The sequence below is a fragment of the Myripristis murdjan genome, chromosome 3, assembly GCF_902150065.1.
Source record: "Myripristis murdjan chromosome 3, fMyrMur1.1, whole genome shotgun sequence".
Lineage (NCBI taxonomy): Eukaryota > Metazoa > Chordata > Actinopteri > Holocentriformes > Holocentridae > Myripristis > Myripristis murdjan.
Window position 1 is genome coordinate 9,129,084 of NC_043982.1, and position 27,401 is coordinate 9,156,484.

The 27,401-nt window shown below is 40.3% G+C and overlaps 1 protein-coding gene across 1 annotated transcript in view; it reads right to left on the reverse strand.

Annotated features, from left to right (window-relative positions):
* The window catches only part of tub (TUB bipartite transcription factor), a 37,543-nt gene extending 13,236 nt beyond the window's left edge, over positions 1-24,307 (reverse strand). The window contains exons 1-8 of the mRNA XM_030046939.1: positions 24,247-24,307; positions 17,812-17,863; positions 14,271-14,433; positions 11,025-11,162; positions 5,686-5,838; positions 4,055-4,176; positions 1,633-1,824; positions 632-744 (exon numbers count right to left, since the gene is read on the reverse strand). Of these exons, the coding sequence (XP_029902799.1) occupies positions 632-744; positions 1,633-1,824; positions 4,055-4,176; positions 5,686-5,838; positions 11,025-11,162; positions 14,271-14,433; positions 17,812-17,863; positions 24,247-24,284 (971 nt within the window). The 5' untranslated portion in view covers positions 24,285-24,307. The remainder of the gene's footprint in view (positions 1-631; positions 745-1,632; positions 1,825-4,054; positions 4,177-5,685; positions 5,839-11,024; positions 11,163-14,270; positions 14,434-17,811; positions 17,864-24,246) is intronic.
* Positions 24,308-27,401: the final 3,094 nt, after the last annotated feature.

Below are 27,401 nucleotides of genomic sequence, written 5' to 3' on the forward strand. Positions count from 1 at the left end.
ACAGTCGATATGGGGATACATTTATGTGCTGATTGAGATTATAGCATTGAATTGTGTTTTTTGTGGGTATTTATTGCATTGTTAATGTGCCTGACATTCTGGAAACCTGCCTGTGAGGTTTTGGTGACGTGTGCGCACTGCCCGCCTGTCAGCCAAACTTCCACTGCGCCAGCCACGCTGCGCCTTGCGCCAAAAGTAGACGTGGTTTCAGGAGGCGAGCTTTTGGCGCACCTCGGCGAAGCCTTTTGTCACGAAACTGTCACTGCGCCAAGCTGAATCTGTCGACACCTCCCCCTGCTGCGCCGCCACTCCCATCTCGGCGCAGATCCGTCTGCGAAACTTGGAAACCGTTCGCCTCGCGCGTTGCGCTGGCCGAAACTAGCTCTGCGCGGGGTGCGCCTCACTGCGGCACCCTGCGCTGCGCCGGGAAACTAGAGCCCATGGAATCAAACCAAAACTGCTGCAGCAACATATGACACATAATTGAGCATGGGAATGCTCCTATCATAATGTTGGGCGTAAGAGGATTAAAAACACCATAAAAAATCGAATTGCTATAACAGTAAAAATAATGAATTGTGTATAACTCTTTTTTTTTTTCATAAAGCAAAGCCAATCAACCATCACTTACCTCAGTTTACCGATGAAGCTCTCTCCACCTCGAGACAAATCCGTGGGATCGATGGAGATGAGGTAATTAGATGTTTTACTCTTTTTTCTCTTCCTGCCAGCTAACAGGAACACCTATGGCAAGTTGAGACAAAAAAACAAGAACAATCAGCATCACCAATAAACACAGAGGGCCTAGATCTGAGGCCATGTCGGATTGTGTGAGTGCACACAACTTAAACATTAATACAATTACTCTCTTGAAAAGATTGATCTCTCTTTTTACAGCATGCTGTAGAATCTAAAACAATAAATATATCACTATGGAAACCTTGGCAGCCTCCCCAGTCAAGCATATTGACAGAAATTCCTGCTGAAATGTCTGATTGCCTAAATTAAGCCCATGTGGACACTATTCATAATAACAGGAAAATCAGCACAGCATTTTCAGGATATTAAACAGAGCATACATTATGGATTTGGACTGATGGTGGTGAATCTTGAGCTTGACATCTGTTCAATTCAATTGACAATCCACTAGTTGGTGACTCAATTAAAAAATGATATTTCTTTTTTTAAATGAAAAAGTTTGATTCAAGCTTGTAAACCATGTTTTGAGTTTCAGTTCAGTGCTTTTAGTCAACCTTTCATATCAATTTAATAAACATGCATCAATGTAAGACTTGCTTTTTCTTATGAAATGTGGAAAAAATCAGACAGCAGAATTACTTAAACAGTATTTATTCGATAAGATGATCACCACAGTGATCATATGTTCTTTTTATGGAGGACTGTCAATCATTTTTTTTAAGAATCGTGAATGAATCGACATTTCATATCAACTGAGGCCAAAGTCAGAGTGATTAATTCTGTTTCTTGTAACAAATCAATTAAAGTGAATCAGCAGATTTCATAACTGATCTATTGATGCAATGAATTGTCACACCACTGACTGAAAGCACTCATAAAATGCCATCTCTTGCCATGTGTGACAGTCTTTCCACTGTGTAACGCCGGTCTCACCTTCTTGCCGTCCTCTCTCTCCAGGTGGAGGTAATAGGTGGGATACATGCCTCTGTCCATGCCTTTCTTGTCCCTGGTGATTCTACATTTCACTCTGACACCTTGTGGAGCGGGGCGCAGCGAAAACTCTTCCAGGTCATCTACATCGATGGCAGGTTCACTGACTGGTGGAGTGGGTGCCGAGGCGACCTCCTGCGGGACAAGACCGCCCACACAGGACACCACCATGAGACGGCTGACTAGTTGTGTGTGATGCATGACAGTTGCCTTTCATTAGAAAAGGGTAATGAGTCTGAAGAGCAGACCACCCGCTGGGACTAAGAATGAGCACACTGTGTCTAAAATAAGGACATGGTGTAGAAACGGGAGATTGAGCTGAGATTTAGGGGAATGAGATGGGGAGAGACATGATGGTTAGGACATGCTGAGTTCATATCTGTCCTGACCAGTGACCACATCTTAGATGGGCAAAAGCGAGACCAGAAATTTGCTCCCTGTTGGCTGGGGGGGTTCTTTAACAAAACGTGCTTAAAAAACCCAAGCTTCCTTAAAGCTTGGCTTGATTATGACTTTTTAAACAGAGCTATTCTAGTTTTCACAACAGGCAGTTGTTGCTCGGTCAGTAAGGCTAATTGAAGCCAGGCTTTCACAATCAATATGTGAATGCATACAACCCTTAAAACAGCAAAGTGTGTGATATTTCTAAATTGATCATAATAGAAAGGAAAGAGGGAGCAGCTGTGTTCACGCAGACAGAATAGCAGTTAATGGTAGAGCTGCATGAGCAATACAAACAAACTATAACAAAGAATTATAGACATTAACACGACCAAAAAAAATCACTGATAGATTAAATGCTTGAGAATATTTTAAAACTCCAACATGCTGTTTTTTTTTTTGTTTTTTTTTAGGTCAAATATTTTGACTCTACACTCTAATAAGTGGCCAGCATGTTTATGACAGATAAATATGACATGCTTATAGTTGCACCTTGAGCTACGAAAAGGACATGGCAGCAAGTAAACATAAAAATCTTATGTTTTAAACGGCCTCTATGTGATGAATTTGAGTTCGAGTGTGACCGTATTAACTGCAAGCGTTATTTAAGCAGAAAAGGGCACTTGCTGCTGGAACTGGGGGAGGAGCACCACCCAAGGACGTGCTCCAAAAGGGCCATCCTCCAAACTGAATACAGCATCTTGCTGTATAAATTGCACAGAAAATTATTTGGGATAACTGGCTTCATCTTAGCATGAGCTTGGATGGATGTGTATGAATGGAAATACTTTTAGCTTTGTTTTAAGCTTGGACCCGTTCTTGGCAGTGCTGTGCGTCATTATGCATGGCACCTGTATTTGGTGCAGAGTGATTCTAAACTGCAGCAAGATCCTCTGTCAGAAAGTGTGCTGTATACACTCATAAATTATTGCCATAAGTTTACATTGTCCTCTTCTGGAAGTACTTAATTGGATACACACTGGAGAAATGTTCATTGCTTTGGAATTAAAACATAAAATTGAATAATAATGATAAAATGAAGCCATGTTTGATGTTATTAGTGTATGTAATGTTCAGGTGTAAGGCGTCACAATGACGTCGGAGCTCAGCCAGAGCCTGACCAGGCATGCTCAAAGGGACTGGTTACCATGGCAATTTAACGTGGCTCATCATGAGCTCACTTCATCAAGTGAACTTGAAGCTCAATAAAACAGACTATCTGATATTAAGCTTGTACTGTCCAGTTACTTGGCTTTGTAAAATACCCCCAGGAGCAGACTAAGTGACCGGGAGCATGGAAAAAAACAGGACGGCTGACATGAAGAACACAACATACCTGCGATACACTCATGAAGACTGACTGACATGAAGATTTACAATGCCCTATCTCAGCCTGTTTACAAAGCTCACATCTTTTTAATCATATCCCCCCTATTTCTCTTTATTTTGTAAAATATAGCATGGGTATCTATCATCAAAGCAGATAACAGAATCAATGTGTGTATGGGATTGCTACCATCTGCATGCAGCACCATCCTCACTAGTTTATCCAACAAAAGGATATCCATTTGTTTTTTGTCCAAGCAACAAATAAACAAATAACTGGCCAGAAATAGGAAATGCCAAAATCTCAGATCTGGCATGAAGTCATTATGAGGTTGTCATTTGTTATTTTGTCAATAACAGATTTAGCACGGTTTAGAGAGCAAACACAAAACACAGGTATTTTCCTCACATCAAGCAGTGTGATAAAGACATAGTACACTCAGCCATGACAGAGGTGAATCCAAATGAGGGATCATTTGATGTACATTTTTCCTGCCTCCTAATTTTCCTAAATGATGCACAACATGAAGCACAAAATACACAAAATACACAACATCAAGAGAGAAGAAATCAAGAGCATGCTGTGTACGCCTGCTACCTTGCATGATTTCTTGCTGGTGGCGGAGCCTGGTCTCGTGTTGCTGTTAAGCTGTGAGGAACTGGAGCTAATTTCATCTTCATCATCCTCCTCTTCATCAAAATTCATACTGCTGGATATACCTTTACAAGCAAAATGAGAAAAAAGTATGATTGGAGTGTCACTTGCTGCTGCATGCACTACCGGGTAACATAAACTAGTATAGGCTAGTTTGTTTTCTTTACTGGATGCTGTTTAATAGTTGGTGCTGTGGCACACCCAACACATTATGTCATTTTCTTTGTTCATTACATCTAATTGCTATGCCACAGTCCTTTCAACTTCCATAACAGCTAACTTATTAATCAAAAAAAAAAATCAAGGGAGATATCACCCATAATTTCAGATTAAAATAATGTGGGTCCATGTTGTTTGCAGGGTGAACTAGACCTCCTATTTATCATTTATCTTTAGTTAATGTAGATTGAAAATAAATAGAGAGAAATACTGCAGCTATAGGCGTCGATACTCAAAGGAGAGCCACTGGGTTTCAGTAAATGAGCTTAGTACTGTTAGCAGTTAGTTGTGCTGTTGCCGTTGGCATGGTTACCTGTTTTACACTGAACAGTAATTGTGCTGAGACAGGAATGAGGCTTTGATATCAGACTACATGACAAGCAGCAGCAGGATTGTCAACTGCCTCTTCACACTGTCGTCACACTGTTGTCATCTCTGGCCAGCAGGTGCCACATTTCATACCATGATGTTTGCCACTGTGGTCAGTTATTTAAATGGTAATATGTGTGCCTATTCATAATGATGTGCCAGAACTTTATTTAACAATCCCACTAAATGCCAAACTAAGTATTCATGGCTTATACAGAAAAAAAAACAGCGGGTAAACAAGGCCTAATCACTAACAGTAGCTCAGAGTATTGTCACTAATAGTAACAATGGCTCAGGAAAAATAACTAATATTATTGTGCATGGCAAGTTGAATAAAAAGAAAAAATAACAAATATAGGAATAAATGGAATGGGACGACTTATGAGAACAAACTATGAGTAACAACAATGCAGCCCAAGGTTTTTCGGAGCTGCACACTTTATCAACCTTCTTCACTCCCTTTTAGACTTGAAGCTGATTATTTACTTGTTTCCACCAACACCGTTTGCAGTTATGCCACCAAATCTACAGAATTTATTTAAACAGCTGCCACTGTGAATCAAAAACTGACTTCCAAAGTTTGCAGTGTCAAAACCCTGGTCCAAAAAGTACCAAAATCATATGTATCACAATTGTGAAGTTGAAAAAATGCTAATTTAAATGCACAGTTATGATTTCTGAGTTCCAGTATATTTTTTGTGATTCTATTCCTCCTGTTGTTGGATAAATATAAATCATTTAGGTCTTCCACTCTCACACTTTTAAAGCAGCTATGGTAGCAGAAACAAAATAATTAGGGTCTAAATTATTTTCAGTTCCACTAGCTATTTAAATATTTACAGCTCATAAAATGGCACTAGCAGATGGAAGCTCCAAGTCAGCGTGCTTCAGTCAGACCAACATGCCAATGTCACGGCGGTCCACCATCCTGCAGCCGGCGTAAACAAGTCGTGCTGTTGCTGTGCACCGACACGCGCTGACAGTACCTTTCTTGAGCATGGTGACCCGCAGGTCCTGTTTGCTCTGTGACTGGGTGCAGCTCATGACAGGGTCTCCCTCGCCCTCCTCTGTGGTGGAGTGACCCACTGTCAGGATCTGGATCTGCCCGTCCTCCTGGTGGGAAGCCAGGCCGTCCATCCCTGCTGAGCCACGACCACACAAACACAAACTCCATCAGGCCAGAGGAAACGACACGCCACAACAGCTGCACATCCCATCACTGGCTTTTTAACATGAAATCCATCAAAAATATGTACTAAAATACAGTAAACTCAATCAAACTATGCAATATGTATTTTCTGGTAGTATACTGTAATCTTACTGTCACATTCAGTACAGCAAATGTTGAGGGATGTATGGGTGTTTTGTTCCTTGCTCTCATTTTTTAAAAGTAATTGTGTCACTCCTTGTTATTCAATTACCCTCCATAAATGGGAGGAACATTATGTCCCTGCTGCTACAAGGACTCAAACACAAGATTACTGGATATCTGAAGAGCTCAAGTCACTGCAGCTCAATGCAGCTGACATGCTGTTTTTTCTCCCATGTCCTCTTGTTGCTCCTCATACAAACAGAGTTTAAATGGTGATGCTGGGCATGGTAGCATGAATAGTTTGACAGTTTGAATGTTTTACTGATGCAACGCATGATGTTGTCTTTTTTTCCTGGGTTCACTGTGCAGTCCCTGTCTAGCTGTGTGTATGGCCTAAGTGACTCATAAGCTGCACTTAATTTAAATAGAGGCTGAATGGAAAGAACAAGATAATGGCATCACTTCTGGGTTCGCAGTTAGGCTTGATTTGGTTAATGTTTCACCACTTCCATTGTTAATAAGGGCAACCCTTTTCATAGCAGCCAATTGTCTGTGATTGTAATAAAGAGTCCATTTTGGAGCCAATTTGGCGTTAAGTTTTGGAAGAATGAATGAATGTTGTACTTATGTAACAAAAACAAGATTTTAACTTGATGAGAGTGATAGTACCAGTTTGATTTATTTTAATGTTTGGTTGCTTTTTATGTTTGTTTTGTTATTTTCTATTGTATTTTATCTGAATATTTTATTAATATTTTCTTACTGTCCTTTTAGTTGTATGCAAAGTGCTTTGTAACTTGTTTTGAGGGGCAAAAAGATAAAGTTGTTCTGAACTCTGCCATAAAAATACTATTTGAATAGTACTATGAATGAAAAGATGTACAGAGGGCTGTACTACGAAGGAGGCTCAACATACCCAGGCTTTGTGTTCACTATCAGGCTCAACAAAACCTAAAGCTCCAGTCAAAGTTAAGTGGTATCACGACGGTGGTTCTCATCAAGGTTTGTTAAGTCCGGCTGTCAGCTTTGTGCTCTGTGCGCGTTCACAGAAAAGGGGGCGTTTTGGCGTCATATGATTCTACTTCCGCCAAAAATGGACCGTTCACGGGCTGCATAGTTCACGCAAGAGGAGCAGCTTGTCCCCATGGAAAGCTATGAAAATTTCAAAAATAAAAATTAAAAAAAATAACACTAAGAGCAACACTGTGGCCGCAAATAAGGCGAGAGAGGAGTGCTGGCGATTAATTGCAAAGGAAGCACAAAGGGGGATTCTGTCACTGTTATAGCCATTTTAAATAATTGCTGCAATATTCATTCAGTATTATGAATTATAGTTTATGAATATGTAACTTCAGTAGCTTTATGGGAGTGTTGCCTAGGAATTGTAGGTAAAGCCTGAGGTTAAGTCAGGTGACTGAAGGTGAGTGTGGTGAGTCTAGCAGTGTCGGACGGAGCAGGCGGTGGTTACCATGGTTACATGACGATTTTTGACAGCTATTTCCGCTGCTTAGAGCCACTTGTCAGTAGTTTCCGATAATTGTTCGTTACATTTGAAGTTTAACGAGAATTATGGAGCCCTTTATGTTCATGTTTGTTTGCTCCTTTTTTGTTAAATCTGTTTTTCTAAACCGGAATAAGTGGCGTTTGGAGCGCGTTTGAATCACCACGGGCTGCTCCCGTCCAATCATCACCTTCGGATGCCGTGACAGTCACCGTTATAATATAAAGGGTTTCCTTTAAAAAAGTAGGCTACTATAACAAAGTCTGTGATACAACGGAATATTTCTAACAAACGTGAAGTCTGTGCACCACTAATAGTATACCTGCATTGTGCATATGTGTCACCAATCACCGGACAAAAATTACTTTGTGATTTCACCTGGGTGAGATAGCGGACGGGGTTAAACTCATAACCTGGTCGGGACCAGGTTATGAGTTAAGCATAAATTACCATGGTGATCTAGCCGGGTTAAAAGAGAGCCACCTTCGTGATGCAGGAAAGCCTGGCTTTAGACTCAACATACTTACAACATACTTCGCTAACTCACTAAACCTGCTTCGTAGTACACTCCTCAGGTCACACATAATTTCATAGTTGTGTAATTTCAATTTCAGAATTCCAAAGCCCTTATTAAAAGACTTCACTTTCGTCATTGTTTTCATGATGGAAAATAAGATGAATGGGGATGAATGGCTGCTGGTCCCTCTAATTCAGTGCTAATTTTTTTGTTTGTTTGTTCTTTGTTTGTTTGTTTTTTGTTGTTGTTGTTTTGTTTTTTGTTTTTTGTTTTTCAAATTGCCTGGGTTTTTTGTTTTTTATTTGTTTGTTTGCTAATTTGCTCATCACCCTTTTCCCCATGTTTTTGAAAGAAATCAAGTGAATTTGCTCAGGTTATATACAAACCTTGACGTGATGTGTTTTCAAATGTTGCAGGAGATAGCTCAGATGTTGTTGTTGATGTGAACACTGGATGGGTGGAAGTAGGCTGGACTGCAATCTGCAGGAAGCATTAAGCAACCTCTCATAATTGCTGTGTCACAGCTTGGATGAATGCAGAGTGCTTGTGTTTATATTTGGCACCTGTCCATAGATTGGTGGTGACAGATCTGCAGGTGCAGGATTGCCAAAGACAAGGGAGGAAATGCTGGCAAAGGTATTGCTGTCGATCTGTCAGTCACCACCTTTGGAGGAGACACTGTTACAGTGGCTGTAGCCTTAGCTGGAGCCTTGTCATACACAGTACATATCTGACTGCGGCATCCTGCAGTTGTTTTGCATCTGTCGTAGTTCACATAGAAGAATGATACATGCCATTTTGAAGGTAAGGCAAGGTACTTTAATGATTCCTGAGTGGAAATCAGGTAAGGTTTTTAGGTTTTTCATTGTGGATGTGTATTACAGAATGGTTCTAAGTACTTTTTCTAAGTAATTTTAATTGGCTTTAATGTACTTCAGCCTTTTCCAATGTGGAGCAATGATTTACTTGTAGAATAAAATTTTTCAAGCAGCTTGTCCTAAACTGTGTGGGTGAAAGAGAGACAGAGAGAGACAAAGAGAGGGAGGGAGAGGGCCAAAACCTTTGCCATCATTAACACGGTGTACACAAACAACAAGTATCCTGTCAAGAGTCAAACCACAGACTTCTTTCCTCAAAGCTGGAAGGTCAAACAAGGACTCAGCTTGAGTCTGACCCTCTTCAACATATAACTGGTGATGGCACTAGAACAGTGTGCAGCCCCTGGCATCAACCTGGCAGACACAGGAGTCAAATGCCGACTGTTTGCAGCTGATCCTGGTGCTCCTGCCTCCAACCAAAGAATGACAACAACTGCACCTTGATCTTCTGCATCAGTTCTCCCAAACCTAGCCATTGACAGTGAATCTAAACAAGACAAAAATCATGATATTCTGAAAAAGACCTACCCTCCCACAAATTTAAATTCTTTCTAGATACCATGGCTCTAAAACATGCAAATCACTGTACCTGTCTCAGCCTAAACACCGGCACCACACACCACTTCAACAAAGCTGTGAATGAACTGAGGGACAAGGCAAGAAGGGTTTCTTACACCATCAAAGGGAACACCAAGTTGGGCTTGGACTACAGGCACTATGCATAATTAGACTACACTATTGAACCTATTTCCCTTTCTGGCTGCAAGGTCTGGGGTCTACTTGTTAATCAAGATTTCACAAAACGGGACAAACAACCAAACTGAAACTCTGCATACAGAATTCTGCAAATCCATTTCCCACTTCCAGCGGAAAACTCCAAATAATGCCTGCCAAGCAGAATTAGGACGATACCCACAGCATTTATATTTCATAACCACCTAAAAGAAAGTGACCCTGAAAAAACTCCTGCAAAGAGAGAAGCAATAGATAGATAGATAGATAGATAGATAGATAGATAGATGACTGTAATATCCATTCCATCTTTTTCTGTAATGATGCCTTGGTGTGAGCATTTCTCAACCAGTATATCTACTTACAGTGTACATTGTGCAGTCGTTAATGACACACTGCAACTGTGAATGCTGAGAGCAAGGGAGCCAAGAGAGCAATCAAAGTAGGTAGGGGTGGGCCACAGCACTTCTGCATTCACTTTCTCCTCGTCTGTCTGCGTGGCACTAATTGATCATGTGTCTGTGAGGGTCAGAAAGTCTGTGGTTTGCTGGCAGGCTGAGAGAGCTCAGACTTTATACATCATTACAGACAGCTGAGATGGGACAAGCGCCGCACCAGAATGGCGGCTATCAGGCCAGCCTCATTAGCTGTCCCGTGACACTGGGTGCCACTGAAGATGTGGCTTAGAAAGCCGGCAGACCCCTCTTTAGGCAAAGAAGGCTTAAAATACAACCAGTTACAGCTGCTGGGTAATGCGATTAGGGACTGCTTTCTGTCCTGGTATACTGTAGATTCCAACTAATTTTTGGAATGTGTTTAATTGGATACGAGTATGAATGTTAGACCCAGAGCAATACTGTCAAAAAACACATCCTGGTGGTGCAAGCATTACTGTACATAGAAAAACTGTCTCCATTGCTGTACCCATGTCCTTAATGTGTCTTCCTCAATGATCCAGTACAACTGCACCCTTAGTAGTCCTAATAATATCAATCATTCATATGCAACCACTTGAAAATAACACTTAACAATTAATATACTCTAATAGTAGGACAAACCTACTCTTTTTTCATAACATTAGCTGTAAAACATAAATGTAATGTGTACATGTTTTCTCAAGTATGAAACAGCCAAGACTGATTGTCAGGAGCAGCCATTTTATAAGAAAATCGTGGTGTTTGATGGTTTCAGATGGGCTTTACACTGACAAAAGCTACAGCCAAATCACACATTTCGGGGGCTCGTGCTGCTTTTTCACCTGTCTATGTGTCTGCTTTTTTCACCTGCTGCCTATGTTCTCTGTTTGAGTCAGACTTTCTAACATAGTGCCCATCTATCGAGCCTCAGCTCTGTCTGCTTATTTGTCCCAGTGGTGGTGCGCTGACCTTTGTGCTTCCCTTTCCTCTCCTTCTTCGCGCTGCCTGTCTGTGGAGTGGAGCTCGCCGATGCTTTGCCCTTTTTGGCTGAGCGAGGCGGTTGTGAGTCTGCTACCACCTTCACCTCCTCCTGTTCAGCTTCTTGCACTAAACACCGGCATGAAGACGGCCAGAAGCAGACACAGTGTTCAGGGAAGACAGAGAGAGAAATGTTAGAGACATTAAGTGATGAAATGGAGGAATGTGCACAGTTCAAATTCAGTGAAGGAAAAGCAATAGGAAATGCTACTTTATAAGCGAGCAATAAGCAAGGTTAGAGAACACAGCAACGTGTTTTTTCTGAACAGGAATCTAAGTTCATACAGGTGCATTAAACAAACTTAAGTGAAAATGAAACCCATACTTCATATATGTATATTGAAAGCAGACTTGATTAACAACTGCATATCAATACATGACACAAATTTTATGCTAAGGGAATTTTTAAAATAAAATTGAAATTAAACCAAGCAAGCAATTACATAGTTTGACATTGCAATATTAATTTGTAAATGTTAAGCCTAAACTGTCGGAATGGTACAGTGGCATACAGTATTACCAGAGATAGTTTATAAAGGGAGATATTCCACCAACAAGAATAAGTGAGGCCACCTCCGGGGGGCGATGTAGAGCACTACATCTAGGTTAAACAGAGTAAAATGAAGAGCAGCCAATGGGAATTTTCCACCTCTCATCTTCCCTTCTGTGCAGAGGTGAAAACTAGAACAACCAGGGCTGTGCTTGCCGAACCCCATCCCTAGCGATGTTTAGCTGTCACCACCAGGAGGCTCCACTATCTTATTGCTGAAAAAAGTCAGTAATTCAGTGAGTGACATACCAGTTCCTCAGCCAACCCCAATGATGGGGATCTGGCAATTACCAGACAATCTATGGCCAAACACTATAGCGGGGGTCCAGCAAAACACATTTTGTGCTTAGATGAATCTGGAACCATTTAGGGGAACATTTTTTTCCTTTGGTTATGCAACCAGTCAACACCACTTAGCTTCAATGCTAATGGAAATCCTCTGAATCTTTTGAAACATGGATTTCACGTCAGCTTATAATTCTGTCTTCATTATAAATTTTGGACTTTGTGGCAATGGCAGTAAAAGTCCAGTTACTGGTAAATATTTTGAATCAAATGTAGTCAAATGTTTTAATCAATCAATCAAAAAAAATATCAGGAGCAGCCTGCAGGTACTGTGGAGACAGTTTGATGTTATCATATGGTAATCTCTGTTCTCTGGTATGTGGCTTCAGGGGAAATGGTTTCTCTTTCACAAAGGTGAATTGTTCAATAATGTGAACTCTTAAATACCGCCATTTCCCTCTGAAAGACTGAGCCTATTTCATGCTGTCATTATCAGTGCATTATAAATATAGTGTTTATAAATGTCTCTCAATTTCAAAAATAAAGATAATTGAATGACATAGAGAAATTACAGAAAATGTCCTTGACGTGGGACTGATATTAGGCTGTTTTTAAGAGACACAAAGATGTGCAGGTTCAAACAGGTTTATGCTTCCAGTTAGCGGTGTTGCGATATACCAATGTTGACGATAACCATGATATTTTAAAAAATGAAATATTGATATGTTAATTATACATATATGATATGTCCTGTAAAGAATCACACACCTGTTTTATTTCTGTGTCTTCTGTGCACACACCTGATGTGATGACAGACTCTCTCTTCACCTCCCTACACTTGTATTTTGAGTGTTATTCATTTGCCAGTAAAGAAACAAAATGCATAATAAACAAAGTTAACGATGAATTTGACTGATAGATTTTTTTTCCCTCAAATTTTCTATAGATATTGTGATAATACTGTTATTATGAATTCTTCAGTAGTGAAAATCTGATATTGTGACACACCTATTTCCAGTTCAGTGAAAGCAAAATGAACTGCACCTTCCTTTTGGTGACTATAGGAAATCATCCAAGCAACTGAGGAAACAGCAGGAAGAAAAGTTAAGAAATTAAGGGAAGGAGAGGGGCTATTTTACTTTATCTGAGAAGTTTGCAAAGGCAGTTCTTCACCTTACCATTTGATAAGTATAAGAGAATGCTGAAAGGCACAGAGAGTTAGTCATCACGTTTTCCTCTCCCTGCACCATTCAAGAGACTTTGACAGTGGCCTTCAGCTGAGAAGCATTCAGAGCTGGGGATTAGATGGCTGCTCTAGTCCCTGAGTGTAGATAAGCAGGCTCAATCAATCCCAGTCCTAACGCCATTTTTGTTCCAGTGCTATCTGGCCGACACACCACAATGAAACACTCGCTACAAGAGTGGAAGGATTTGCAGCACAGTGGAAAACCCTGCACTGGATGAGTGCTAATGGGCCAACCATATGGGCTGTAATGTAAAATACTGACATTAACTGCTGTTTTGTCATTTCTTTCATAATAAAACTATATTTTATCAGTCGTTCTGCCCTTGTGTCTGTACTGTACAGTTCTAATTAATAAAACATAAAGGAAAAATTTCTGCTTTGGCCCAAGATTATTTACCTCTTCAACAAGGCCAGCCCCATCAATGTACAGCATGCTGTGCAGCCAAGCTTTGTTCAAACCCACAGGACCTAACTTTAAATTCAAACATATGCTGTTGAATTACAGGGAAATGTGTGTAAAATGATGCACAAACATGTAGATTTCTATTTGATGTAATGCTGCTGTCATAAAACAATGGCATCTTGGGCTTAAATCCCGCAGTATATATATTTGTTGTAGCTTCAATTAAGCGTTGCAACCAGCAGATAAAGCCTTGACCTCTGATTTTCCTTTTCATTTCCCTTTAAGGAGCTTCAAAATACACATCTTTTCCATATTGTACAACAATGTCACATACATTTTCTGTACCTGTTGGTTGCAAGGCTTTATTGAAGGACACACTTCGACTGAGTGAAATATTCAAACCCAATAAGCCATTGTTTATGTCTGCACCATAACAACAAATGCAAAATATTTAGAGGATACATGCATCATTATGTGTATATTTCTCTGTAATTCAGTAGGACATTTTTGGTATCTTTCAAAACTTTGGGATCTCAACTGGAATTTAACGTTAAGTTTAGTGGCTGTGAACAAAGCTCAGCAGCGCAGCAGTGATGAATTGGAGCAGCAGAGCTGAAGAGGTAAAACAAGGCTCCTGGTGGTCTCAGAGGTGTGAGGCAATGCAGCAAGAAAGAGGAGAGGAGTCCTGCCTACCATGGTAGATGGTGCTGCTGTTGCTGCTGAGGTAGGATTCCACCAGCGGAGCCTGCTCCTCGCTCTGCTTGGTGCGGCGAGCGCGAGATCGGCCGTCCACATTAGACTGGACCATTAGAGGCTCCTGCCTCTTCTTCTTCTGTTTCTGCTCCAGCAGCGCACGCTGCAGTGCAGGTCGCATATACACAGACACATATACACACAAAGAAAGCAAATTTATGCAGACATATCCACCCAGTATACAGTATACATTATTAAATAAAAAACATAAAATTAATGTCTAGCAATAATACTTAAGTGGACATTTGTTATTGTGATAATGGGAACAGCAATGAATGATGCATGAATCTGAAAAACCAACACTGAAGGAGCCTTCACCATAATAAAGAACCCCCGTTAATATGGTCACATTATGCACAACATTCACCTAACACATGCAGTGTTTTCATACAATACATGTACAACAATATCAATAAATAAATGAAAGCAATTCGGGTAAACAATGTCTAGCTCCCTGGATGCCATAAGACCTTCTTAGACCAATCGGCCTTGCTGGCAGGAACCACTTGTTATGTTGGATAATTATGCTCCACTGCTCTACATATTCTGCTTTTTTCTCAAGCAAATCATTTTGCATATCCCACTCTGTATCTCAGTCACAGCACAAGACACAAGGTTGTATCCTTGAGGTTGCACATTTTGCCAGAAGATACCTCAGGAGGCAACAGAGCCTGTGGCCTCCCAATCGCCTGGGCTGAAATGAAGCTTCCAAAGCTACATGGGCGCTTGTAATCCAGCCATCACAACAGGCAGTGAAATTATGAAAGACATAATGTTGCCTTTGAAGTAAATGAACTGCCCTGCCTGTGAACAGGGCTGACATTGTTGATGGTGTGATTCATTCATGTTGTAAATATTGTGGCAGCTCACTTTTGAAGATCACCTGCCCATGAACACTGATATATTCAAGTATTCAGGTGTGCAGCGTTTTGGGATTTGGACTTTTGGATTGATGAAGTAATGTTTTTGCCAGACTTTTTTTTCCCTCCAACCCCACTATCTTTAACATCAATGGCTAAGAAGCTTTCCAGCCTCCTATCTGTTCTTCAATAGCTCCTGGCAAAGCTGTATGTGTGTCAGATTGAGCAGATTCATTATCCTATTTCCCCATAAAATAATTAGTTTAACATCGTCAAATTGGATGGGTTTAATTTGTGATCATCTTTATACTTCTGAGGAGCCACTTTTTTTTTTTTTTTTGAAGTTACCCTCAAGCCTCCAAGGGGGTTGTTGCATTTAAAGGCAAGAGCCAGCAATGATAATGGCCAGCTTGAAAAACAATCTTGGGCTTAATGAATCAATCAATGAACAAATAAATAAATAAATGATTTATATCTTAATACAAACACAAATATACAATATCATCACTTTCAATGACTGAATACTGCAAAAAAAATCCAAATAATTCAACAATACTGTCGTGAGCAAAATCAAAGAAAGAGAGAAAAAATATCATGTAAGTAATCTTTTTACACACTAATCTCATGTTTTCTCCACACTGTATGCTAGGGCAAGGAACTTCTTATCAAATAATTTTAATTTATCTGCATCACTTAATCAAATCTGGGTTTTGAGACACCTGAAACAGTTTTGTGTTAAGTGTAAGTGTGTATACTGCGATACAAATGTTTAAGGTTATGCGGCCTTAAACAATGCCTTTGACCTCAGACTGGATCCAGTTCTCTCATCTGGGCTAGCTGTCACCTGTGATACACGCGTCTTGGAAACAGAGGGGATTCCCAGCGCGGGAGTTCATCAAATATTGAGGCCCTACTAGTGGAGAATTGTGAGTGCAGTGCATTAGCACTCTATCTCCTGTAAACTCACATCTTCAGCCAGATAGCCATGGCTACAGCACAGAGTAATCCAGCTGCTGGTCATGTTGCAGTTAAAGCATTACTTGGGTTGAACTTTTGATACTGTGCAACTGAGTATCCCTACTGCCATGTCCACCCATAATAGGCATGGTGTGCATGGGAACAAGTATGACCAAGAGGAAGAGGAAGGTTATGTGCTCCAGTAACACATTAAATATCAGGGCACAAACATCTGAAACAGATTTGTCAGTCAGAGCACAGCCTTGCCCAAATTATCAACAGTTATGACGTTTACGCACACCGGCTCAAAATCAGGTTACTTGAGTAACTGGGTTAAGAATGAAACTCTCTGTGCGTGTAAACACAGCGATGGGTGCTTTGCTCATTCTGAGAAGGACAGAGCGATGAATAGACTGCAGACTAACCACAGAGCATAATGCGTCAAAGTATTAAATTCAGCTAAATTGCATCATTCAATACAGGATATCAAAAACTGCAGTTTTCACAGAGCTTTAGGGGGAAATAAAAGAAAGCAGAAAAGGCAATTCAAGGATGCTTGTTTCTCTTGTCTTGTTACAAAGTTGCTGCTGTTTTCAGCAAACAAGGACAGTATCAATCACTAAGCAGAGTGTGGTGTCGCCAATCTTTCAGTTTGATCAAAGGACCCTCTCATGTGCTTTCTTGCCAATTCCCTTTCAATAACTCACCCTCAAGCAACAAGGAACAATAAAAGGAGACTGTAGGAAAAAAATTGGAGTGGAGCGTCATTGCCTGTTATTACCTGGATAATAAATACTTCTGGAAACTAATAAACGCTACTGTACATGATGTGAAAGATTATACATTTGTTTTGACATAATAATGCCATCTTCAGCATTAGGTAAAGTCCTCTCTGCAGTGGTGTACAGTTTACTTCATTACATTACAAAGTTGCCATCTTCAGCAGGACATAACTAGTTAATAAAGTATGCTAATCCCTGGCAGCACTCCAGAAGCATGACAGACCACAAACACTTGGTAGCCAATCATTTGCACTTAGTAATCACAACAGTCCAATGCAGTGACTTAACCATCCAGCAGCAGCTTAACATCACCAGTGTCAAGCCAGACTGTTTTTTGTAATTCACATGGTAATGCAAAATGTGAGACGCTAGACTGAGATGAAAGAAGTTGTATTTCCCTCTAGTTCAGGAAGTTTGTTCATGATGTGCCGATAAGTTTCACCAAAATCTATGTGAGCAAAATGGAACACATGATTTTTTTTTTTTCTTGTATCACCCATTGGTCTTAAATTTTTTCAATCACAATTCACAACCTTACCCTAACAATGCTTCAATCTAGGTTCTTACATTATTGCATGAATAGTAACATAATGAAATGCATACAATCATGTTAGGAGTACAAATGTTTGTTGACATTTAAAGTGTTTAAAATTGCTTGATTTTTGAAGTGTTTTTGCTTAACCACGTGAATCACTTCAATCTGACTGTGGACATTGTTTCTTGTAGAAACTCTGGCTTAAGATAAATGAGTAAGTCCTAACGATGCCACCAGAGGCCCCCTGATGGAGATGTAGACGTCAGTGTCACAATAAAACTGCCTTGTTATAATTGGCTGTGTGACACTTTATTAGCAGAGCTGTAGGAAGAGGAGCAAACGCTCACCTGTCTGTCCAGTTTCTGCTGCCGCAGGTTGCTGCCCTCATCATCTAAAGTGCTGCAAAGAGAAAGGAACAAGTGAGAGGGGGGTTACAAAGTAAAGACGGGCGTTAAACCACTGAAAAATGTTCCTCAACTATATTTGACTTCTGCACTCAAGATAAGATGATGTTTTCCTTCACTACTCAACTGACTTGCTTGAGAAATTCCAATATTAGGACTATATATTTATAGTTTGTTCATAGTAATGGTGCTGAGTGGTTGTGAAATGCATAGTGCAGTGTCTCTGAGGAGGATGTGCTGCCCTTTAGAGTCACACTGAAATGGCATGCAAAGCTGTCCACCATGATGCAAGAAAAAGAAAGAAATTAAAGTACTGCTTTAAGTCTACAGTAACTCTGTATCTTTTTTATTATTATTTATTTAATCTCTCTTTTATCTGTTTTAATTTTGGTTCTAATTTTCTGCCTGGTTTTAACCTGTCTGTTCTTTCATCATTATATGTTTTTCAGTTCATTTTGTGAAGCACATGTTTTTTCAGTCTTTTAACTTTTTAATTCATGTTGTGGCGTGCATTGCACTGCATTCAGCTGTATGAAATGTGCTATATAAAAAAAGTTGCACAATTGAACTGAACTGTGTGAGTGTGTGTGAGAGTCTCTTCATTCCCTCAATTTGCTTGTGTACAATATTATAATTCATGCAAAATAATTACCACATCCCCACAATGTAAAAGCATACATAGCATGTGTTCTTACAGTAGGCACAATTTACTAAAGAGTTGGGTACATTTTTAGGGCATGCATGCAATTTACTCAAGAAACGAAACACTTCTCATTTTTGCTGCAGTACAAGCACATCAACCAATCTTGACACTGTCAGTTCTGCTGGGGCCACACACACACACACACACACACACTGTTGTTTCACCTTTAAACATTTAAGCATTTGCAACACCTAAACAACATCTAAGTTATTTCCACCACAGTCACTCACGTCCCCCTTCGTAAACGGCTCCTGCATTCATGCATGACAGAGATGCACTTGGTCTTTGATGAAGGAGAAATTGGTGCAAGAAAAAGGGTTATCTATATCTATATATATGTGTACATACACACACACATATGCAACTAGACAACAACAGCAACATTACAGCAGCATACCTCGGCCCACTCAACCTTGAATGATCAGCCATCACTGATAATTGCACCAACTGTGACTGTTTTTTGACCCTTGAGTACCATGTTCATGCCAAATGATGAAAGATCATCGATTTATTTTGATCTTATGGGTCCACATACAAACAGATATGACAAACATAATATATCTCCATCAACATGCAGCAGGACGTTACAGTTAATCCTGTATTTAAATCACAGAAACAATAACAATGCTAAATCAGCTCGGGTGTTTGTTTCCCTCAGTTTGTCTTTCAGGATTTGCCGGGTCAAAACTGTGTCACAAATTGTAGCAGGGTTACTGTGAAAACTAGAACTGTTAGGGGATAGCACTGTGCTGGCTCCACTGCTCTCCTCTCTCTCAGGGACTGGGCTATTTTGTTATGGGAGTCACTTTCCAAATTAACCAGTTATGGAATCAACTACAGGCTGATGTAACTATGGCTGCAGAGAGGAGCGCCACAGTCACAAAATCATAATGCAGATTTTCAACCTGTATGGGCTCAGGGGTCCAGTGACCAGGAATATTATTTTCTTCATTATTGTATTGATAACTGGAAAAAAAAAAATAAGTGTGATGTTGGCTTTGTGGCATTCTTTAATGAGCAAACCTATGGCTTGAATTTCAGCATTACTAGATGACATTTTTTTGTTTGTTTGTTTGTTTGTTTGTTTGTTTTTTATTGTTCTTTGCCATAATGTTACAAGCCAAACAAAGCTATAAGTGGTCTCTCAAGCCACTTTGTGGGCCCCCTGATATTTTCTCAGACCTTTGGTTCAACAGGTGACAGTGGCAACAGGCAAAGTCAGTCCTGCATGTGTGGAATATCAATCAGTGGCCACCTCATCTAAACATAGGTGCCTGCATCTTACAAGCTTTGTCCAAGCAATTGACAAAAGGGCAACATGCAGCCATAATCAAAAAGCATTTTACCTCCCACTCTCTGTCAAACATACAGACAAACAAAGCACTCCATGTCTGCAATCAGAGTAATCAAGTGCATGAATAGGCATTAGACAGGCAGATAATGACACAAACAGCGCTGTTCCAGTGGAGGTTATCCACCTCATTACTGTGAAGAGTCACTCCTGCCCAGCACCAGAGCACTGATTACGTTTACATGCAGCCTTGCAGTCCAATAAAAAAAAACTACTTCACCTGTAATCCTGATGAAATAACCTCAAAAACGCATTATTAATATTCTGAACAGCAACATTAGACCATGCAAGCCCTTGGTTATCTTTGTATATGATTATACAATTAGAGTCAGAATCAGAATGCGATTTGTTTATTGGTTGCCAGATACGTTCACACGTAAGAATTTACTTTGGGGATTGGTGTCAAAAACATATAATAGAAATGCTAGGAACAATCAAAAGAGAAACTCTATTAAGGTAAACAAAAAAAAAAAGAAAGAAAAAAGAGCAGCAAAAGCTAATAAAGAATAAAAAAATGAGGGTGCATTATTGCAGAGTACAGTGGCCTTAGTTTAATAAGATTGGGTTTAAATGCACTTGTATACACTCATAACACACATTAGACATACTCGTTTTGGGTATGCCCATATTTATGTAGTAGTGTTAGATTTGAGATTTGAGGCTGAATTAGAATTTACTTTTATTTACTTTAAGATTTACAGAATGATTTGGTGCACATAAAATTAACCACAGACCATTGATTACAATCTGATACAAAATGTAATCAGATTCTTTTTGTAGTTTGTACTTGCTGTATTTTTCTAACTAGTGTGTGGATGTTATTTCTTTCATTTACTAATTGAAAACAGGGAAACATAAAGATGGAGTGCAGTTTCTTGACATTTCAGTATCAAAGAAAACAAAGAGGTTTTTTTTCTTTTGTTTGTTTGTTTGTTTTTTTTTTTTAATTGTCTTAGACACAAAACTGATGTGTATTTTGTTTAACCCGTCTTCTGTGATTCACTGGCAGCAGGCAGATTGAAGGAAGATCTGAATTTTACTGGTTGGTGGTAGCGTGGCACAGCCGTCCGGTGATTTTGTTACCATTGTTAATGACACCAAACACTGGCCAGTCGATTAAAACCGTTTGGAAAAGGGGCTGCAGCAAAGGGCGCTTACAAAAATACACAGCAGGCAACTGGATCAACCATGTGTAAATCATGAGCTAACTGTTTAATCAAATGAGTGTCATACGGCACAACAGTGGGGCTAAACAAGTGGTGGAAAGTTTGTGGCGAAATTTGTAAGCATATTGCTAGTTAGCATGTTGGTACGCAATTTTTACCATTTCTGTAAGGAACATCTATGTTAATTTCCTGTAGTGTTTCTGTTTAGCAGTTCAGTGGCTGCAGCTTCTTGTCTTGTCATCACCTATCCATACTTGGCACACGTGGCGCATCAAAGGAAACTGATTGGTCCAACCATTGTTAGGTAGGAGACCAAATGCATTGGCTGAGGAGTAACCAGCCTGTTTTCACTTGTCAGGTTGGGTTGGTAGGGCCCTTCGTCCCACTTTTTCATAGTTTATCTCTACATGCATAACTTTTTTGGGGACGACTATGTGTGATAGTTGTTGGCTATAAAACTCTAAAATGCTGGGGAGCATAACCCTGAACCTGACATAGTGCAAAGAGTTTTCAGTTTCAACTGTTTGCTCCAAGTTCAATCAAGTCTGAGTTGGTTGAAGGGTGAAGGTGACTGAGGTGAGTTCATGGTCAGGGCATTCACTAGTGTTGTTTATTGCAGAGGATTTAAGGATTTAGCCAAAACTTGTGATGCTGTCCCTCTATGTGGAGATTTGTCTCAACTCTCCTCCAGTTTGTCCATAAAGACACAAAGACAGAGCAGACAAACTGAGGAGAGTGAGGATGTACAAATAGTAGAGCTGGATGATGTGGACAAAATCGAATATCACGATATGTTTGAACAAAACAGATCATGTGACAATATTGTACTGGTGTTTTCATGAGACATTTAATCACAAGAGATTTTTGACATTTGTAGTCATTTGTAATGTGGATATGATGACCAAGCAGGGAGAGGCAAACAACAGAACAGCTCCAACAGAACAACAGAACAGTCTAATATGTTCCAGAAATCTCCAGGCAGGACTTTATAACAATTTTCAACTAAGAAACCAATTACTGCAAAAAATAATATTGGTTTTAATGTCCACATGGCATGCCATATCATGTCATTTCAAACAAATATCTCCCCTGCTGCAGGTTAGAAAAGTTTTCTAATGACTAATAACCAAAATTAGTTCAAGTAAGCCTGCGACTAAACAGGTTAGCTTCAGAGCCTACAGGTTACCATAGCGACTGACCTATAAAGTTTATCTAATCTCTCAGGTTTCCATTAACTTTGGATTCTCAGGCTAGTCAGTAAACCTGCTTTCTGAAATCACCCTGTGGATGATTGTGCAGCAGGGAAGCATCCACACCAACTTATTTAATTTTGCATTGTGCATAATTGTATAACTTCAAAAAACATGACTTTAGTCCACTTAACCAAGAACACAGACATTTGTCAACTGGTATAATGTGTCAGTGGGGTAAAACAAGAATAGATCATAAATAGATCATGTAGAGCAGAGCTGTGTTTTTGACAAAACTCAAATGTCAGGTTTTCCCTCTCCATTTCTGGGGAGAGACATGCTGAAACGCTCATCTGTTTGCGCTAGTTTTGAGACAAGCGCCACAGAACCACTGAACAAACAGCTACTGTTTCTTTATGTGTGCATGAACTATGTTTCGTTCGAATTTGTAATTTGAAAGCACATGCATCCCTAATGAGATGAGAGCGGTACACAGTGCAGCTGTCGCTCTCAACTCTGCACACAGGCCCATACATTTTTCATGGCAGCTTCATGGGATGTGAAAAACTGCTCACTGCTCGGAGAAACCAGCCTGCTCTCTTCCCCGCCCTCTCAGAGACACTCAAATAGCATACTTCAGGGGATAATTTTGGATGTTGTCAGTGCCTCTCATCCTGTTTGTACAGTTGTGCACTTTTTGCTGTCCACCTTTAAATTTGTAGGATTTAGTCCACCTTTGCCAGTACAACAAAATGTAAGGAGTGTTACCTCGAGGTGTAAGGGTGATAAAATCCAAAATTTTAAATGACCAATTAATGCAGTTCATTCCTCCCACTGTTGCATATACAGTTCTTATCTTAAAACTCATGTTAATCATTCCAGTAAACTAAAAATATTGTCTTTCAAGCTGGTTCTTATAGCTAGAATATTTCATAAAAGCTGGTCAGGGCCCTCTCCGAAAGATATCCTTCAACATTTCCTTCCAGATCACTTCCAACTGTCTTCCTGATGCATTCCCATTCTGAAATCCATGGACGGCCAGCTCTGTAACTTATAGCAACCATGAGCCAATGGCATCAAAGGAGGCAGTGAAACCATGGCAATGGGTTTTTAGTTGGAGGAAACAGGCAGCAGCGGTAGTGTTGCACTTGAAACAATGAGAGCAGACAAAGGTTTTAATTTGACCAAAAGAGGCTACGACCCCAGCGGGACTGACATGTTTCGTTATTTTAAAGACCATTCTAGCCAATAGCTTCAAACTTCAGGACAGGATGAATATGACACACACACACACACACACGCACACACAGACACAGAGGTAGGGACTTCCCACAGTGAGTATAAAGACAACACTGTTAAACTGAAATATATATCTATATATTGCACTGTATTGCATCTGATCCCACATGAAAGCTCAGTTTGTAAATATTGCATTAAAACAACATTTTTACTGAATCAAAAAATAGTGAATATATATATATATATATATATATATATATATATATATATAAATCACCGATCTCACCAAGGAGCAATTTAGTGCTGCAAGGCAACAGAATCTTTCCTGCGTATGAACTTAATTGAGACCTTTTTGATTGTTGGGTTATTTTGCATTTTAATTTCCATTTACCTGTAAAAAATCTGTCTCAAAGATATATAAGCATAATTTAAGCCAATGAGGAGTGACAATATGATTGTGAAAATATTATAGTATGAAATAAAACATCCAGTGTCTATCATTCCATTCAAGATCAAACTGCTTTTACTGTGCCAGTCCAACATTACTGTGTTAGTCAAGCCACTGAATAACGCTGTCAAATCTCTCTGTATGTATGTATTGACCTATCCATCTATCTAGTCCCCCTGGCAGACACACACACACACATCCATGTTGCCACACAAACACACACTGCCTCAACACATGAACAGGCTGCCCTTTCCTCTGCTGTCAGGAATGTGGTACAGTACCTGTAGGGGATCCAGTCGGAGGAGTGCTTGGAGCTCATACTGTATCAATCAAGCTGCCTGCTGCTGCCTAAGACCAAAGCTCAACGGCCTGCAACAGCACCAGCGAGAGTGGCTACGGGGGTCTGGTTACAGCGATCGCAGCAACAGAGCCCACATAGCCTGCTCATCCTCTGCACACAGCCCTCTCCTTATTTCCCAGCCTCCCCGTGCTCCTCAGTACGTCCTCTGGAGCTCAGCAGAGCAGCTCGGCCGGCTGGGCTCCGGAGCTGGAGATGTCTAACGATCCAGACAGGCAGCCGCACTCCTCAGTCATGCACGGCGAGCACATGAAATGACCCCGTCTTTTTCCGCTCTCTCCTCTCTCCCATGTGTACGCCTCCAGTCAGTCCCTCTCCCTTTCTCCCATCCGCCACCTCAGCTTGTGTTCTGCACTGTCTTCCCTTGCTCTCACTCTGAGCGCGCTCTATCTAAATCTCCCTCCGTTTCTTGCCCTTTAAATCCCCCCTCCTTTTTTCCTTTCTCCTCTCTCTAAATCTTGCCTCCTGCCCCTTTTGCCCAATATCTGTGGCTATCTCTCTTGCAGCATCACCTATAGCGGTATCGAGTGTGAAGCCTTAAGGAAGAGGAAGCAGGTAATGGAGAATCCCCTTTGTCTTGCTTCTTTGATGTTCCCTCTGTGCTATTTCTGTGCAGTGCCACCCCCTCTGTCTCTACAGCAAGCATACACATGGTCTCCCCGCTCTCTCTCTCTCTTGCTCTCTTTTTTCTCTCTTTTTCTATCTCACTCTCTCTCTCTCCATCTCCATCTCTCTGTCGTTCTCTGTCCCTTTCCCTGCACACTGTGTGTGCTGCTCGAGGCATGTAAAGCAGGGACTCAGATGTGTTTTCTAGACCATAATTTATTAATTCTCTCAGAGTAAAGGGAATTAGCATATGACTGTGCAGACTAGTGTTAACAGGCTTTAATTCACCCCTCTCTCCAGCCAGACAAAGGCACACTGTGATAGTGCCATGGCTCTGACCCTCTCTCACACACATCTGCTTCCGCCCTCCTTCTACTCCCCCACAGTGCCACCACATAAACACACACCGCTCAGTGTGCTCCCGGGGTTATTTAAGAGTCCATCGAGAGACAGTTAAACGTAGCGAATACCTTGTTGATCTTAAAACTGGTTTACAAGGAGTCAATTCATGCCAGCAGCCATATATTTTACTTCAAGTTTATGATCCATGCGTGCTATTTTGCAGAATACAGAATATTCTGCAACAATGCTGAAAATAATTCTTTGGAATGGAATCTGTTGCTTGTGGGCGGAGATGAAAGCATCAAGCCCTCTGCTGACTTCCCACCAAACAACCTCAGGCAAATTCTATTATTCGCTGCATTTCATCATCCGTATGTTGTAGCCCCCCTAAGTTACAGTCACTTTGATTTAGGGCATTCGGTGCACAAAACCATTCTGATGTTTAGAGGAGCTGAGAATGGGCTACACATATGTGCATACACGTGCAGCCCAAACACACACACACACACACACACACACAGATAGAGAGAGAGAGAGAGAGATTTATGAATGCTGAGGCATTTATAATGTTTTGAAGCCTGCAGTATGCGGTGCATTCCCCGAGGGCAGACCTTGCATCACATGTTAATCAATCCTCAAACAGTGGCTCGCATTACACACGATGTGACACATGGCAAAATTGTAATATATTATTCAGCATCACACAGAATGTTATTTACACAAACAGAAGTCAAACGAAATGGAACATACTCAACACAGCACAGCCAGCGTCGAGGGCATCAATTATTTATGGCACGCCTCAAACATGGGCGGCTCTGATGCAGTTCATAGGTAGATGGCCACAGTAAAGCAAAAAGAATATAAAAAAGGCAACGGATGTCACAGTGGAAATAAAGGACTGTGTTTTAAATGAAAAATCGATCGATTTAAATAACCAGGCCCAAAGATGATGGAATTAGCTGGAATGAAGGAGAGTAAAATAACTACTAAACATGACTTATAATATCATATAAAAGCAGGACTGAGCTTGAAGACAGTAACAGATTACGTATTTGTTACTTTTTTCAAAAGTAGCAGAATTATTTACTTCATAAGAGCAATGATTATTTTCATCTCACATGCTGTAATACTTGTTTTCCATCTATAAATAGACGACTGCAAGATTACTGCTGAGCTACAGCTGACGGTCAGAGCTCAGCGGTGCACGCAGGCCAGTTCCTCTATAAACTGCGGGAGCTGGTGTGTTCAAGAGACATTTTACAACTATATTTGAAATTGCTTTTAATTCGTTAGGCTTTCCATAACTTTTTAAAGATCACATTTTTTCCACAAAATGTCGCACTTTTGTGTTTTTTGGATAGAGGCCTCAGTGGCCAGGTGTAATAATTAGCCTTTATTTAGCCTTAATCCAAAAGCCTTCCTCATGAGGAAGGCCTTTTTTTTATTTTGGATCAGTCTTCTTGCAAGAAGACTGATCCAAAAAAAAAAAAAAAGTAACAATAACCTACCAGGGTCTCACTTGTTTTTCTTTCACAGACAAAAACAGCAAATCAAGTATTTAGGTCTGACCTTTAGTTGGAATTAAAAGTGTATGACGGATCAATTCTTTATTGGTAATTTATTCATCAAATTAAAATAATAATTTACATCTCTGGTTAAAAAAAAATCAGTTAAATTAAGTTAAAATGAAATATATGATCAATTGTGCTGCTAAAAATAAATAAATAACAGTTGCCCCATGAGAGAACAGGTCTTAATAATTGGGCTGATTTCTTGCTGAAAACAGCAGAGAAATAAACAGACAAATAAACCCCAGCAGACTGTAGTTAGGAAGTATTCAGGGGCTTTTGGGGCTTCAAATTTTAAGGATCAAATTCAAGACACTTGAAAACTCTCTGAGGTCCTGCAGACAGGCCACAGACTGTGGGATTCATCAACATTTTTTCCCAGTGTCAGAGAAAGTGACACTATTGCCTCAAAGAAACAACATCACGGGGGTCTGAGAAGTCACTAAATACAATGACAAACCCACTAAAATGGGAGCAGTTTGCGTTTTACCCAAACAAGCAGCAAAATCAGATGTCCCGCCTACACAACTAATGAGACGACGTCTGCTGCTGTGTCTTCTGC